Source organism: Capsicum annuum, chromosome 7 (assembly GCF_002878395.1).
Source record: "Capsicum annuum cultivar UCD-10X-F1 chromosome 7, UCD10Xv1.1, whole genome shotgun sequence".
NCBI classification, from domain to species: domain Eukaryota; kingdom Viridiplantae; phylum Streptophyta; class Magnoliopsida; order Solanales; family Solanaceae; genus Capsicum; species Capsicum annuum.
The window spans coordinates 226,334,576-226,350,687 of NC_061117.1; the positions used below are offsets into that span (position 1 = coordinate 226,334,576).

General features: G+C 32.7%; 1 protein-coding gene across 3 annotated transcripts; it reads right to left on the bottom strand.

Annotated features, from left to right (window-relative positions):
- Nucleotides 1-7,774: 7,774 nt before the first annotated feature.
- LOC107878906 (probable methyltransferase-like protein 25) lies at nt 7,775-15,764 on the bottom strand. 3 transcript variants are annotated; one of them, XM_016726080.2, is made up of 12 exons: nt 15,583-15,762; nt 15,361-15,456; nt 14,322-14,402; nt 13,645-13,719; nt 13,034-13,114; nt 12,069-12,208; nt 11,129-11,380; nt 10,501-10,675; nt 10,280-10,363; nt 9,996-10,128; nt 9,339-9,532; nt 7,775-8,163 (listed from the first exon to the last, which is right to left on the bottom strand). In XM_016726080.2, the coding sequence occupies exons 1-12, from the start codon at nt 15,706-15,708 to the stop codon at nt 7,975-7,977; spliced, it is 1,626 nt and encodes a 541-aa protein (XP_016581566.1). In that variant the 5' UTR covers nt 15,709-15,762; the 3' UTR covers nt 7,775-7,974. The 3 variants fall into 3 exon arrangements, with proteins under 3 accessions (XP_016581566.1, XP_047249364.1, XP_047249365.1); XM_047393408.1 differs by lacking the exon at nt 15,583-15,762 and having other exon boundaries at nt 15,351-15,456; XM_047393409.1 differs by lacking the exon at nt 7,775-8,163 and having other exon boundaries at nt 9,396-9,532; nt 9,933-10,128; nt 15,583-15,764.
- Between the last annotated feature and the right edge of the window lie 348 nt (nt 15,765-16,112).

Genomic DNA, 16,112 nt, shown 5'->3' on the forward strand with positions numbered 1-16,112 from the left:
TCCGGAATCTAGCATGAGTTCAATATATGTTTTTTTGTTTCAATTTTTTTTAAACAAATTGAATTTAGATAATCAATCATCCTTTTAGTATGTTTTTAGATATTTAAGTTGTTAATATTGTAACCTATAATATTTTTGTGTAATTTTTAAATAATATATGTTACTCTCTCTATTCAAATTTTTGTGGCATTGATAGTCAATTGTATTTTTAAAATAATTTAAATTATTAATTATTGTGATTTATAATATTTTTCTTCTATTTCAATTTAAGTGACATTGATATAATTTCGAGAGTCAACCAAATATTTATATCATTTAAATTTTTAAAGTTGTTAATTATTGTGATTTATAGTATTTTTATGTATTTTATAAAAATATATAATATATTAAATTATTTATAGATATTTCAAGTTTTTAATTATTGTAATTTATAATATTTTTTTATGTAATTTTTTAAAAAAAATAGGCTACACTCCTTGTCCAGAGTCTTGTGTCACTGATAGTCAATTATATTTTTTAAATAATTTAAATTTTTAATTATTGTGTAAAACTTTTTCTACTATAATTTAAGTGACATGATGCTTAGATGACCATAATAATTAATAAGAGGTGATATAGTAAAATCACGATTGAAGCAGTGAAATAAACATGTCTTAAATAACTCACAACAACTAATTAAAAATGATATAATAAAATAACTATAAAAGATACTTGTGAAAAAAAAGTAAGTGAAATCTTATATAAGACGTCAAGTTATTTTAAAACATCAAGAGTTAACTTATCATTTTATATCTATTTTATCCTTTTAGTTAAATATTGATTATGTATTTATACTTAGATGTCTTATAATAATTAATTAGAGGTGATAGTTAGTAAAATTATAATTAAAGCAGCTGAAGCAAACGTATCATAAATGTCTATTTTATTATTTTATTAGATATTATTAATTTTTTATTATGTAAATGATTTATAATAATTACTTAGGAATGATATAGTAAAATCATGGAGCAAACAGCTGAAGCCGACAGGTCGATGGAGAGCTACTTTAAATACTTAGATGACTTCTAATAATTAATTAGGGTTGATATTTAGTAAAATTACGATTAAAGTAGTTGAAACAGACATGTCATAAATGTCTATTTTACCTTTTTTTTTATCAAATATTATTATTTTTAATATATAAATAATTTATAATAATTAATGAAAAATGATATAATAGAAAGTAAAATTACGATTTAAGCAACTGAAATAGACATGTCATAAATGTCTATTTTAAAAAAAAAAAATATTATTATTTTTTTAATATATAAATGCCTTATAATAATTAATTAGGGGCAATGTAATAAAATCACGATTGAAGCAATTGAAACAGACAACATAAGAAGACATATCAGAATTTTCTCTTCTATATTAGAAAAAAAAAATTAGGTGAAATTATAGTAAATAAGAAAGAAAGTAAATCATATATTTGATATGAAATTAAATAAAGAATAAAATTTATTTAATTGTATCACTAATTAATTTTTACAATAAATTATCATCTCACTAATCAATTTACTTAAATATAATATATTTGAAACAATTTCATATAATAAAAAGATAAATAAAAATGAAAAATAAATGAAAGATATAGGGTCCATGTGTGTGGAAACATATGTAAGGCATGTGATGACATTATGGTAAATTTTATACTTAGCATTATTGGTAATTAAAAAGAAAAGAATGGGCTTTTATTAAAATTTTTCATAAGGTTCAAAAATAAAGCACAAAAAACTATCAATTTGAGCTTAGAACTTGAAATGAATGACCAAATTACCCTTAGATAAATTTGTTACGGCATTTTCATTCCATGACCAAACCACCTCTTCTATAGAAATAGAAAAAAAATATATAGGTCATCGATTAAAGAATCTCTAAATGGTTACTTTTATTATTGTATAATTAGTGGGAACTCATTTGATCAGATTTTAGAAGCTAAATTATTTAATAAATTACCAAAGACTCTAGGAAGAGAGATGAATATATATATATAGAGAGAGAGATTTTCGATGGAGGACTTTGTTATGCCCTCTAGGCTCTACAATATCTTGAATTGAATGAATTATATAATGACAGAATGTGTTTAGGTATTGGATAAGCATTAATTTTTACAGTAAGGTAAGTTCTTTTGGTTTAAGATAATGATTTATGGACATAATTAAGATAAAAAGAAAAATATGGTTTTCCAATAAATAAATAAAAAATTGTCCACGTGGCCTGAAAAGAAAGGAATCTAGTCAAATTGGTATTGATTATTGAATACACTTAATTTGGCAATTTTTTATGATTTAAATAAGAGGCAGGTTAATCGTTTAACTATTATTTTAAAAAAAATTATGGCCACACTTCAGAAGGGTCCCTTGGCTAATAAACACAATAATAGCCACACTCTAAAGGTTAAATTATATCCAAAATAATAACCCTAAAAAGGAAATTATAAGAAGGAAAGATAAGATAATGAAAATGATTGACCATCAAAACATTATGACTAAGCTAGCAATAAAGACCATACTATCCAATATTTGGAATGATGAGTTTAATTTTTAAGGCATTGTCGGTAACTAAAAACTATTTATATAACCAGATCACTTGTTACGTAATTATAGATAAATTTCTTAATAAGTATTATTGTCTCCATCTCAATTTATATATCATATACTCGTACATCTCTTTCTAGTATGTCTTACAAAGAATGTTATGCTTTCTTATTTAGACTTAAATTAACTTTAAAATTCTATTATTTTTTCCTTAATGATATGATGAATAACCACTTAAATTGTATATGATGACTAGTTTTAAATCACAAGCATCTTAGCTTGGTATATTATAGTCAAATATACCACATAAATTATGACAGAAGGTCTGATAGAAATAATAACTGACTCACTTACCATATTTTAGTTCATAGACAATATAAAAGAATTTTTATACTATCAAATGTATCACTTAAATCCTGTTTGGACTTTCATTCATGAGACTTTTGATACTCCCTCCGTCTCAAATTACCCGTCCCAAATTTTCTAATTTGATTTTTCATTTTACTTGTCCTTTTTTATTAATCAAGAAGAGACATTTTTTTTTGTTCATGTTTTATCCTTTGCATTAATTACTTCTTTTTTTTTTTTCAAATTACAATGTAGACATTATTTAATAGGGGTACAATGATAAATTAGGCATGTTATTAATTATTTTTCTCAATCAATGTGTCATCTCAATTTGAGACGGAGGAGTAACTAGACATATATATATATATATAGACGGGCCGTCCCTTCTTCCTAACAGAAAATGTTGCCTTAGTTTCAAAGATTATTATAGCAGCCACACAATAATATTCTTACTTTATGATTGTGAATAACATGAGCAATTATTGAATCAATCCACTTCTCTGATCGAATTAAATTTATTTTATTAAAAAATATTTTAAAGAAAGCTTATGATAGATAGATTATAGGACATTACTTTGTATAAGTGAAAAAGTGAGTCCCAAGGGCGAATGGAGCATATAATAAAAAATAGTACATTTTGAATCTATACAACAAGAACAAATCCAATATATTCCCACGTAGTGGGATCTGGGGAGCATAAAATATATGCAGTTCATACCACTACCTCAGGAGAAGTAGAAGATTGTTTTCGATAGACCCCGATTTAACATTTTGAATCCATAATTTCATAAATAAAATGTGTTCAAGCTAATAGTCTCAAATGTTATTGAACATATCAAATTTAAATTTTGAATTTATCTCTGCATGCAAGCTAATTTAGAGGATGACTAATCGGATCGTGCCAATTTCATTTATAGGAAATTAAATTAACCAATTAGATCGTGATAGTTTTCATATGTAAGAAATTAAATTTTAAATTGGCTTATGTATGTCAACTAATCTAGAGGAAAAACTAAATGATTGGGAACAAGTTATCCCGGGGTAAGTAATTTCGGACTAACTAATACCTCTGATCAAACATGAGATAAAATAATCTTATATACCTCATACCAAACGACCCCTAAAAACTAAATTTTGAATTCGCCTATGGATACCAACTAATCTAGACGATAACCAATTAGATCGTGTCACTCTTCATATGTAAGAAATTAATATATATATATATATATATATATACACCTACTAATCTATTAAAAAACTGATTGTATCGTGTCAATCTTCATCTTAGGAAATTGAAATCCCCTATGGACAAAATATAATAATCATAGAGAAGAAGATTTTGAGGCCTTCAATAACACAACTTCAAGTCTCATTTACCTAAAACGAAGAAAACAATATACCCAGTATATTCTCATGGCGGATGGGGGGGGGGGGGGGTGATTATGTAGTTCATACCACTACCACAGATAAAGTCGAGAGTCTATTTTCGATAGACCCCGAGCTCCATTTAGCTAAGACTCAAATCATAATAACTAGTTGTTCATAAACTTCAGCAATTATCTTCTTTTCTTATACTTTTTTCTGGTCAGAGTTCCATAGTAATTAGATTTGGTAGAAAGTTCTGTTTATAATAGTGTTGAATACGTCCTCGTCTTGAATTTTCTATGAAAAGTCAAAAAATTAATGTTCCTTTCTTAAAAAAGAGTTGCTTATGAAACACTCAGCCTCGAAAAGAAAATGGCTTCATGGAAATGATGGTCATAAATATCTAAATGAAAGATTAACATGACATTATGACAATAACTATATAACAAAGCTTTAATTATCAGATGACTCGAGACTGTCGAAGCCTAGCTAATCCAAACTCCCGAAATCTAACGACCATTCACAACAAGAGAGAAGCTGTTTGAACGGTAAACACTTCTCATTTTCAATTCTAAGATTGTGAGTTCGAGTTATCAAGAAAAGCAAAAAAGGAGACAGCTCCTAGGAGGGGTTTAAAGAAAAACAGAAGACCGTTCACTACTTTAAAAAAAAAAAAAAAAAAAAGGAAAGAATTAGCGACGAATAAATTCTATTATAGTTATACAATAAAACCCATCGGTAATTCTATTTTGGATTAACGACGAATTAGCGATGAGATAATGTAGGAACTAGGTACCCATAAGCTTCAAATGGCGATCCATTAGAGTTTCTATCTTCGTATAGCACCTTTAACGATGATTGCCTATATATTACATAGGGAAAAAGAAGTGATGAAGTTCATATTTAATTCCATTTTTTTTTTAAGTTTAAAGCCGCAATATTTAATTGTTTATTAGAAGGATTCTAGAAAAACTTGATAAACAAACGGCTGATAAGATTCAAGCCATTTTCATCCAGCTACACAAGAGTTCAATAAGTGTTTAAAGTTTGGAAATGCATGTTTTTGTATTTTATACCAAATTCCTTGAATTGTTTGAATACTTGCCTTTTCGTCTGATAGCAACATATTCAGTAATCGAGTTTTAAATAGTAACCACTATTATCTTTGGTAGTGGGAATTTGAATGTCATTCTTGCTAACTAATATCTGGTTTGTACCACCTACTAATGAAATACCAAGTGTCCTAAACGACAAATGTTTATTCAAACCTTCACGTGTGTCCACTCCAAAAGCATACACCTGTTAGCCCCATTTTTCTTCATATGTCTAAATCATAAGTCTCCTGAGATTTAATGCTTATGACGGCGAGCACGGGGCACTTAATATTGGACCTTTGAATTCTATCCTCAAAAGGAAAAAGCCGGTCCACTGAAGCTTTCGGTATGCACGGGACCTATAAAAGAGTGTGGGGTCTATAGAAGAGCTGAAGCATAAAAATTTATCGTTCACATTCTTATCTTACAATTTTACGAAGGAATATTTCCACTGCTTGAACCAATAACCTGTTTTGACTTCTATCCTCTCTAGGTAGAAAAAAAAAAACTATATGGATAGTATGTAATTTGAGGTGGAGGTGACAAGATTTAATTCATCTTTTTAGAGATTTGTTTAGCCTGTTCAAGTTTCAATGAGTTGATTATGGTATGCTTGTTGATTTGATCTAATGAATTGAACTCAAAATGACCCATCGGGATCAAACAGATCAAAGTTATTGGTCCATGTGTGAATAAAGTCCTTGGAACTTAATATTCCGATTGGTGTGAAGTTCTTTTGGATAAACGGTGCGAACTTAGCTCGAAGGGGACCATATCATACCATGTTAATTAAGAGTATCTTTAAGTTGATTTAGCATAACACCTAATATCAGAGCCAATGGACTATCTTTACCCATAACTTGAAGACACATACACATAAAAAGAAGCTTATGGACTTTAATGGCCATAGATACATATGATGAAGGTGAGATCCGGTTAGTATCTGGTTAAGCTCATAGGTGATGGGTCACGTGGAACTTAGTTCGAGGGAGAGCTTGTTCGGTTAGTGAACAAAGTTGTAGTTGAAAAGAAGAAAGCAACCCATAAAATGTAAGAATATTTTTATTTTTATTTAACGCAAAATAAGGAAAATTGTTTAACAGTATAAAGTTCAGTGGGAATATGTCAAAGGATTCTAACCAACCCTGGATTGAGGTTGGATTTCCTAATAATATTAGGAAACGGAAGGGAGAATTTGAAAATGAGAGAGAATTGTTAGGTTTATAGATAAATATACAATTAGGCCTGTCTCCATCATTCCAGCATCATTACACATACGCAAGTCCAGAAGACTTTTGTGTGCATGCATCGGTTTGGCAGAGTACTAACCAAAGATTAAGCAAACATAATCATTGGTGTATTCAACTCAGTTTAAAATTACCACTTCCTACACATACGTATTAGTTCCTACTATCCTGTGTCAGATACTTTCCTTTTGAGCCGAGGGTCTATCGGAAACCTCTCTACCTCACAAAGGTAGAGGTACGATCTGGGTACATCTTATCCTATTCTCCCCAGACCCCCACTTGTGGGATTATACTGAGCATGTTGTTGCCACACATACATATTAGTCTATGGAAAAATATTTAAAAAGCAGAAAGGAGTAAGCAATGGTACCTTCTTACTTTTGCAAATATGTACACTTGATGCAACTCCCCAATATCCACAGAAAGTACTCTTTAAAGATACTGCAAGTCATTTTCTCCAGCGAGTAAGCCTGCACTACATTCTGTTTAGCACCGGCAATCATGATAAATAATGCACTTAGTCAAAGTAATCTTATCCCAAATTGCTCATAACTAAACTTAAGAATTAAGCTTCAACTTCAGCCTTTACATAGAATAAAAAGGCAGCCCGATGCACGAAAAGCTCCCGCTATGGGCGGACTATCAACAGAAATATGTACACAGTACAAATAAATAAAAAAGAGGAGATTGAAAAGGCCAGCACACAAACCTGACATTTATTTTTACTATTATAAGAATGAGTTTACCTGCAAGGAACTTGACATCACATTAAGGAAACAAGAATAACATATAAATATAAAATGTAATCAATGTGTAAGTAGCCTAGAGTTCATGTCATCGCGTATCATTTATATATTCTCCTTGAATACTTCATAGGAAAGTGGACACAACCGTCTAGCTTATATTATAGTACTCAACTTGTTAAAACAAGGACAGTTTCTCATAAAATCATATATATCCCAAGTGAATAAAGGTCAATAAGATAATCATAAGAATACAGAGCGGTCAGAATTTGAAACCAATAAACATCTACGTTAGCAATATGTTCGATAGATAAAAGACAGCAGTAGACAACTTGAGAACAAATGTGCAAAGAGAATCACTCAGCCAACACCTTGCAAATAAATATCTACAAGTAAATAAATAAACAAGAAAGACAATTAGATATTATCATTCACCAATGTTCACCAACATCAAGTCTATTCACGCTACTGAAGGAAGTGAAGAGAAATATAATAAAGCTTCACCACAAAGACGCCCATGTAAATAGTTCCTTTCACGAGGACCCTGTCAATAGCTACACGGTATGTTGAATCACATTTTGGGGGACTTGGGAAGATTTTTCTAATTTCTAATTTTCTTAGCTATGATAGCCATATTCCGCGGAGATAATACAGGATTAAATATCGGTAAGAGTCTCGCTTCCAGATCATTCCCATACTCTTGGAGGAGCAATAACCGGTCAAGCAGTATAAGAGTTTCCAAAACGGGACCCAGGGCAGCACGAAGAGACCAATAAGGCCCTATTAACTCCTGCAGAAAGTTGATTACTTTATCAGAGAAGGAAAAGATTCTTGTTTTTTTCCAAAAAAAAAAAAAAATCTTCTTTTATGTTATTTATCAGGCCCCAAAAAGAATATAAGAAAGAACAGACATCTCTATACTATTTCGGCAAGAGAAACTCCCGAGTCCCAAGAATCTGACAGAACAATGATGCCATACATACTGTACAACCAACAGATCCCCATTCTTAAGAGAAAGCTACTAGATCAACTAATATACAATGAGGAGCTACTAGATCAACTAATATACAATGAGGCCACAATATTGTGGAACTTCAGCTTATGAAGATACTTTTGACCTTTTAGAATCACATCAATTTAATAGATGCTGAGAAGAAATATCTTGATCACTTAAATCATCCAACTATAATCTTCAAGAGGCAATATCATTTGGGCAAACCAATGACTTTCAAATTACGCAAATTGAAGACCTTTTCAATAAATTATGCATCAATTCTTGGCCAACTGAAAATCAAACGAAAGCAGAGATAAGATACTGTTTTTTGTAATATCCTCTTAAAAGGTAAAGGAAAGAGAGCCAGCTTAGTCATCTTACACTATGCAGTCGGCAAATCACTTTGCTAACTACCCCAAAAAAATTGGTTTGTGGGTGAAGAACAAAGACCTACCTGGAGATGCCAAAAAACTATTTGCCATATACTTAGTGAAAGAGAATAGTATCATTACTCTTACTACGTATTTTACTGATAAAATATCCTTGCAACTTTTGCATGTCTTTAGCATTGACTCAACCACAGATCAAATAGGAGGACATCCACCTTCGGAGAAATTTTTCTTTGGTAGGAGACTATTTCAAGAGTAAGCAAAGGATCATATTATTCATAGAAGCAAAATGAAGCTTAGATCATGCAACAACTAAGGGGGGAAATGAAAATTGCATTGAAATGACAAGATTAGCTCATCAACAAATCAAAAAAGAAAACAGACATCCAAATTATGAGAGTAGGACATAGAAGCACTTCGAGTGACAGATAAGAAAATGAGAACAGAGTTTGACAAGATCTCCAAAATTGCATTTGCATAGATTTACCACTAACAGTTTTTAGATACAGAAGACAAATAATAATGCTCCAAAGAGATTTTTTAAGAAACTATAAATAATAATATCATCAAAGATCTACTTACAGCATATGATTCAGACTCCCTCCAGACTGCACTGTAAGCTGTATCCCCCAAATGAGGGAGATGTAGGCGATCTAATCCAGACTCACAAAATTTTACAAATAGTGAGTATCTGTCCACAGCTCTAGACTCACTGCTTTTAGAATTCTGAATAGAAGAGTATTCATGATGAAACGCCACACCCTCCCGCGGTTCACCTGCATAGAAAGCGCTTAAGAGCTATATTCGTAATAGGTAGCCTTCACAGTTAAGCTACGACACTTGGGTGTATAAATGACACTTATGTTATTTCAATTGTTTAGGCGAATGATGTCATGTTTATATCTTAAAGAAATGTTATCAAGTTGTTTATGTTTCTTATACATGCATGGAATGCATTCCAGTATGTCATGTTAGGTTTGGTTCACTCAATGGAAGTTTAATGCATCGCGCGCCGGTTGCATCCTTCCAGATTTGACGCGTGACAATAACATGTGTACAGTTGCATAAAATGATGAAATCTACTAAGCTAGTCAAGAATATATGACACATCTTATGAATAGATATTTGACATACATTCTGATGAATAAGTTATTCAGAAATTAGTACGAGATATACCTTATATGGCTTTACCTTGAATCCTAATGAAATTGATCAATGGTATCCTTTACAAGTACTCACCAAATTCTGAAGGGCCCCCATGATGCAAATTAGACTCCAGGATCCTCTGATTCTGTTGGCGTCGTAAGGCTTTCCCTTGACGCCCTATTGTCGGGCTTTCTAGCAATATGTTCGGATAATGTCTGAAGAGAACCTTTACAATAAATGCAGGTTAGCAGGCTATTGCACAGACTAAGCACACATTAAAACCACTGCTACTATTGGCAAAATGTTTCAATGAAAGGACTTATGGATAAGCCCAATGAAACCAATTTAAATAGTTGAGCAAAATAAACAGCACGTACCATCTGGAAAGCAGCACGGAATGCATGCAACTCAAAGTTATGAAGCCCTGCATGCTCACCCAAGCCTCTCCATCTATCAGCACTCTGATAAAGCAACTCAAGATCAGAATACAATTATAGTGAAAAGGTAGGCAGCTTTCGAGATGCAATGAATTTGAACTGTTAATTCAAGCAAGTTCTACCAGCAAGAGCCAACAAAGAATAGTATAATACTCATCTACCTGACAAGCTAGATCACGAGCACTTTTGTCAAGCATTACTCCAGCAAATTTAACACCTTGACTAACAGGAAAACCACAAGAAGAATCTGCTATGCCAGTGGCTTCCTCAGAAAGCAAGTTATAACAGCAACCAATGCTAATCACTGCCTTAGCTTTGTCACATTCCAAGAATGTCCTTAATTATAAGAAATATTGAGTCACACATCCCACAAATATCAAATCAGGAGGGACTATCATAACCTAAAACGATCCCCTAAAGCAAACTAAGATAAGAATAAGGCATTTAGTAAGAATTATTCACATAAAGCTTCTCAAAATATAATACTTAATATGATGGAAACATAAAACCCAGAACTTATTCCAAATGTTATTTTAAGGTCTTAGAATGACAAAGGAGAATAGACATGGGATATCCGTCTTTCTGGACATAGTATTTTATGCAATAAAGAATGCAGTCGAACACCACTAACCATTATTTTTTGCAATAAAGAATGCAAGTCGAACACCACTAACCATTCAGACAAATGGAATAGCCCATGAACATTCATGGTGGCCTAGAGGCCTTTAGTAATTCAGTACCACCTCATGATACTTAGAAAGCAGCACAATTATACAATATGGTACCCACCTCAACATTGTCACTGAGAGGTCTCCACAAGCATGAAGTCCAGCAATAACCAAAGTAGAATCACTATAAGACAGAGAAGGTAGTATATCCTCAGCAAGTCGAGATGGCTGAGACACTGAACAGTTTTGGCTCAAATGTTGATTCCCTGTAAGGTCATTCTCTGCTGGGGAGTTACTCAAGGCCTTCAGTGTATCAGAAGACAGCACTCGGCATGTCACTGTCTTTGGCACACTAAACTCTCTCTGTTTGGTGCTGGAAAAAGGGAAATGGATTACGGAGAAGCATTCTGAAAGAGGAAGACCATTCAATAAAATGACACAAAATACTGATGCCAACTAAATGTAACCATGAATCAGATTGACGTAGAACAATGAAGCAGAGGCATATTTTTGTCAACTGGACAATGAATGCTACCAAGTTTCTGCAATACATCAGCTTTTCAAAACGCCCCAACCAGTGTACATAATAAAAAGAATTTCATCCGTTACTGTTCATTAATCTCTTTAGAAAGGCTAAGGCAGTAATATTAGACTCAACCTAGGTTCCTTTGGATGCCCGAAAATAAGGTGAGTAATGAGGAGGTGGAAATTACTGCTCACCATTGTTATTTATTGTGTAAAGTTCAACCAATAACTCAAGTTGTAGCAGTTAAAAAGTTTATTTCCCTCTCTGAGGAAAAACAGAAGTTTAACTCCCTCTCCCTCAACGCAATGCAAGACTCTTAACTATATCCAGTTTAGTTTCATTTCTTCTTAACCAAACATAAAACAAGTCAGATATAGTCCTTAACTTTCAATTTACGGCCAACATTTTCAGACCACTTTTTCAGTGTTATATAGGTTAATTATAACCTATTTCATATAATGATTTCATTAGCATAAGGAATATGTGCTTCATATATATGATAATTTCGACAAGTACGCGTTCTGAGACTACCTACCAATTTTTATGCATCTTAGATACATAGTGTTTTTTGATTCTCTCTGCACGTGCATCAGTTATCTTGCCGTGATGTGCACAAGCATCAATCGCAATTACAGAAAGCTGGTAGTCAAATGCAAGAACTTGTGCAAGATAACCCTACACCACATAAAGTCATAAACAGCCTAAGTAGGAGCAGAAAACAAGAATACCAGATAACCCAGATGGTTATTTCTCTACAATCAAAAATACTATGATATTTCTTTTTGTTATTTTGATCAGGTAAGCTCAAAATTTCATTGATATTGCATCCAGTAGATGCTGAAAATTACATCAGTGGACAAAACATGAGTTAGCTCTTTCACAATGAACCTTCCTGTATGCATTCTACCAAATTAACGAAGTCAAAACATTCATAGAAACTATTGGCAATGTGAAGGTTACTCCAGTAGAAAAGGTTCGCAAGTCATTTAGTTTTCAGCTGAAGTGAAGTTCAGTTCAGAATTATTACAACTTCAATTCTGTTTGGTATAATACTTGAATGAGTTGAGCTTAAATGGAGCGACATGAAGAATGAAACTTCAACCTGACGCCAAATTGCTTTGGAGTGTAGCATAATTGTTATTCGATTAAGAATTTACTAGAAAAAGTTATAGATTTTTTTTCAAGCCCATAATTGTACCTTAAAGCTGTCTGATGGTCAAATTATTAACCATGGAATTGACACAAAAAAATATTTAAAAAATATTTAAAAAATATTAACTAGCCCTATATACAACTAACACAAAAGTCCTTTGTCATGTAGAGTCTACCTATGTATTGACTCGTCCTAAAAAAATGAATTAAGATAAATAAATTTGTAAGTTATAATAGTCCTAATATGCAGATACAGATACAGACATATATGTATCCACACCAGAAGAGGCAGAATATATGAATTGCATAGGAGCAAGCCTGATATTGTACAAAGTAGAAGGGGCACACCTGTCCAGCACCAACATCAACAACTGTTCGGGCTCCAACTTGATCTGAGACTAAACTGACCAGCGCAGAAAGGGCTTCCACCTGCTTAGACAGTATTTTACCATTCTATCATTCAAGTTGAGAAAATTAAACGCGTAGAAGGAATCTATATGGTTGTTTTTTTGAACTTAAGCTCAACATTTGGAAAAGCATTTAAAATCAGGAAAAAAACTCTTAAATCCTTTGATTCACTTAATCAGAACTTCTAAAAATTTATTATGTTCTTTCATTCAGGTTGAGAAAACAAAACACTAAAAGGAATATGCATAAAAGCTCTATCACACATAGATTCAATATTAGAAAAATATTCAGCAATCTCATATTTAGAGCAGAACATAGCTAGCAAGGGAGGACACTTCTCTGGAGTACCTAAAAGCTAATAGTAAAAGCTTGATGGTAAAAAAAAAGAAAAAAAAAAGTTTGCCTAAATGACCTTATATGAGCATGTAGGCATCTACAAATCAAAACTCGAAAGCAGAAAAGATAAAATACTGCTCCACAGATTTGTAGCCAACCAATTGAGCACAAAGATGAGTGTCTAAGAGGACTAAGCATAAAATTTCATGCCTTACTTCATGCTTTTTCTTATGATTCATGCCTTGAGCTAAAACATTACTTATTGACGTTATGTGCATTCCTGAAAGTTCCTGCAAGCAAACACAAAAAGTGAAATTAAAACCTGACTGCCTTATAAAATGGTCTTGAATGGTTGAAGAAAAACGAACTAATTAAAGGCAAAGAACATGAAAGGTATCACTATATCCGAGAGAGCATGAAACTACATACGGAAGGGGTCTTCTAGCACCTTTCAAGAACTCATTACACTTAACCAAAAAATTATGCAAAATGAAGCAGCTACGCCAGTAGGTTCCTTAGTCTAGTTATATAGATATCATAACCCAGAAGAGACAACAACTAACCAGATGCAATGCCACCAGTACAGAAAGCTATGGGTATGAAACTTCAAATGTATAATTAGAAAGGCTTTGAGGGTAATTCCATAGCTACCGTGTATCACAAATTTAGGAAAATTTACTTTATCATGAATCCATTGATGCTATATGACTTATTACTACTCCCCCTTTCGCACTTTATTCGTACATGGAGAGGGGCGGAAAGAGGAGAGAAATGGAATTTTATTTTTTATTTCACAAATGGGCATGCTTGATCATATATCTATATACGGATAGATAGATCGACCGGTGGATTCGCACAAATTTAGGAAAAGAACGAGAATAAAAAAAATTACCTGAAAATCTGCCTGCTCACGTGAAAGAGAAAGAGACCTCAGAGTAAGGATGAACTTCTTAAGTGAGCCAGGCCAGTGATCCTAACAACACAATGAACAAAGTCAATTAAAAAAGAAATTTAGGTTATCTTACTGTTGTAGATACTAGGTAATTGGGAGACAACAAATTTGTTCTTTTCACTTTTCCTTTTTTTTTTCCTTATAGTTCTGGATAGTTGACATTAAAACTAAAGTATTGGCAATCTTGTTATTTGAAAGGATTCCATCCAGCGAAGTGAATAGACACCAAACTACAAAAGTTATGGCTATGTTCAACTAAAGTACATTTGGTAGTTGGCAATCAATAATCGACAGCAGAAACAACAACGACTGCACCTTAATCCCCAACTAGCTGGGGTCAGCAATATCCCACTATCTATATGGCTACATTTGGATCCTAGCTGCTGATACTCAAGCCAATGAAACTTTTCTATTTGTGAGCACTTGCTACATTCAAGATAAGATCAGCTATCAGTAGTATGGGAAGAGAATATGCGCTATTACTGCTTGACCTTCAGTAATTACTTTTCGCAAAAAATATGCAGTTCCTCTTTCTGTAAGCAAAGCAGGCAATCAGCTAATGAACCTCTTAGTAGCTCTACACTCTTTATAACTCCAGCTAAGAAACACTAATTCAAACTAGAAATGCTCCATTAACAGGCAACAGAATAATTCATCTATATACACATGAAATTAACAATATTAAGCGTAAAACTAGGAAGCATCAGAAAAAAAGAAAGAATATACTCTGTCCACTTTTACTTGTCCACTATACTAAAAATAGATGTCCACTTTTACTTGTCCAATTTGGAAAATCGAGAGATAATCGATCTCTTAGTTCCTAACTTACTCATATTATTAAGTATAGTCATTCCCCAAAACATTGAACTTATTCAACGAATGATATAGTAAAATTATCACTCTTTTTATTGCTCCTCCTAGTACATGCTAAGTTGATAATGAACAAGTAAAAATGGAAGGAGGTAGTACTCATAACTACCCGAACAACACCAGAAGGAATTCGGAGAAGATTTTCAACCGGCTCCTTCCGTAAACAATCCATCCATTCTTCATCAACAGCTTCCCATAGTCTATCCTGCATATACTCCCAAAAATTTTCAAAGTTGTACACGTAATATACCAAAAAGCTAATACGCAAAGCATAAAAAATCGCAAAAACAGCTCAACTAAGCTTAGTTCAGAGATGAGCTGAATAGAAGACCTTGAAAAAGTTGACGACATGAGCATCTAAGAAATATCGATAAGGTGCAATCAATTTGACAATTGCATGAATCCATTCTAGCGTTTCAGTCGCTGTATTGCAAGAATATTTGCACTCTTCGGACATTGAATGGGGAGATTTGCAGCTCTCCCGCCACAATTACCGTACAGAGAAGAATGCTGGTGAAATCAGTCCAAGCTCAATATATGGGTCGGGTCGGGTCGGGTCGTAAGGCTATGAGCCCAAATACTTTGAACTGGGCTTGTCCAGAATGAAGATATGGCCCATTTGGATCGGAGTCCCCTTAATACTAACTGCATTCGGAAACTTTTTTTTAAGTGAAATTTCATTGGAGGTTGAATTCTTACAAGGGAAATGGCTCAAATATTTCATCAAACTATTGAAAATGGTTTATCTATATTATTTGTTATAATTTTAGCTCATCTATACCACTGTCAATGAAAGTTTGGTCCATTTATGTCATTGCCGTTATAGAAAGGTCCATTCTTGCCAATATTTCGTTACGGTGA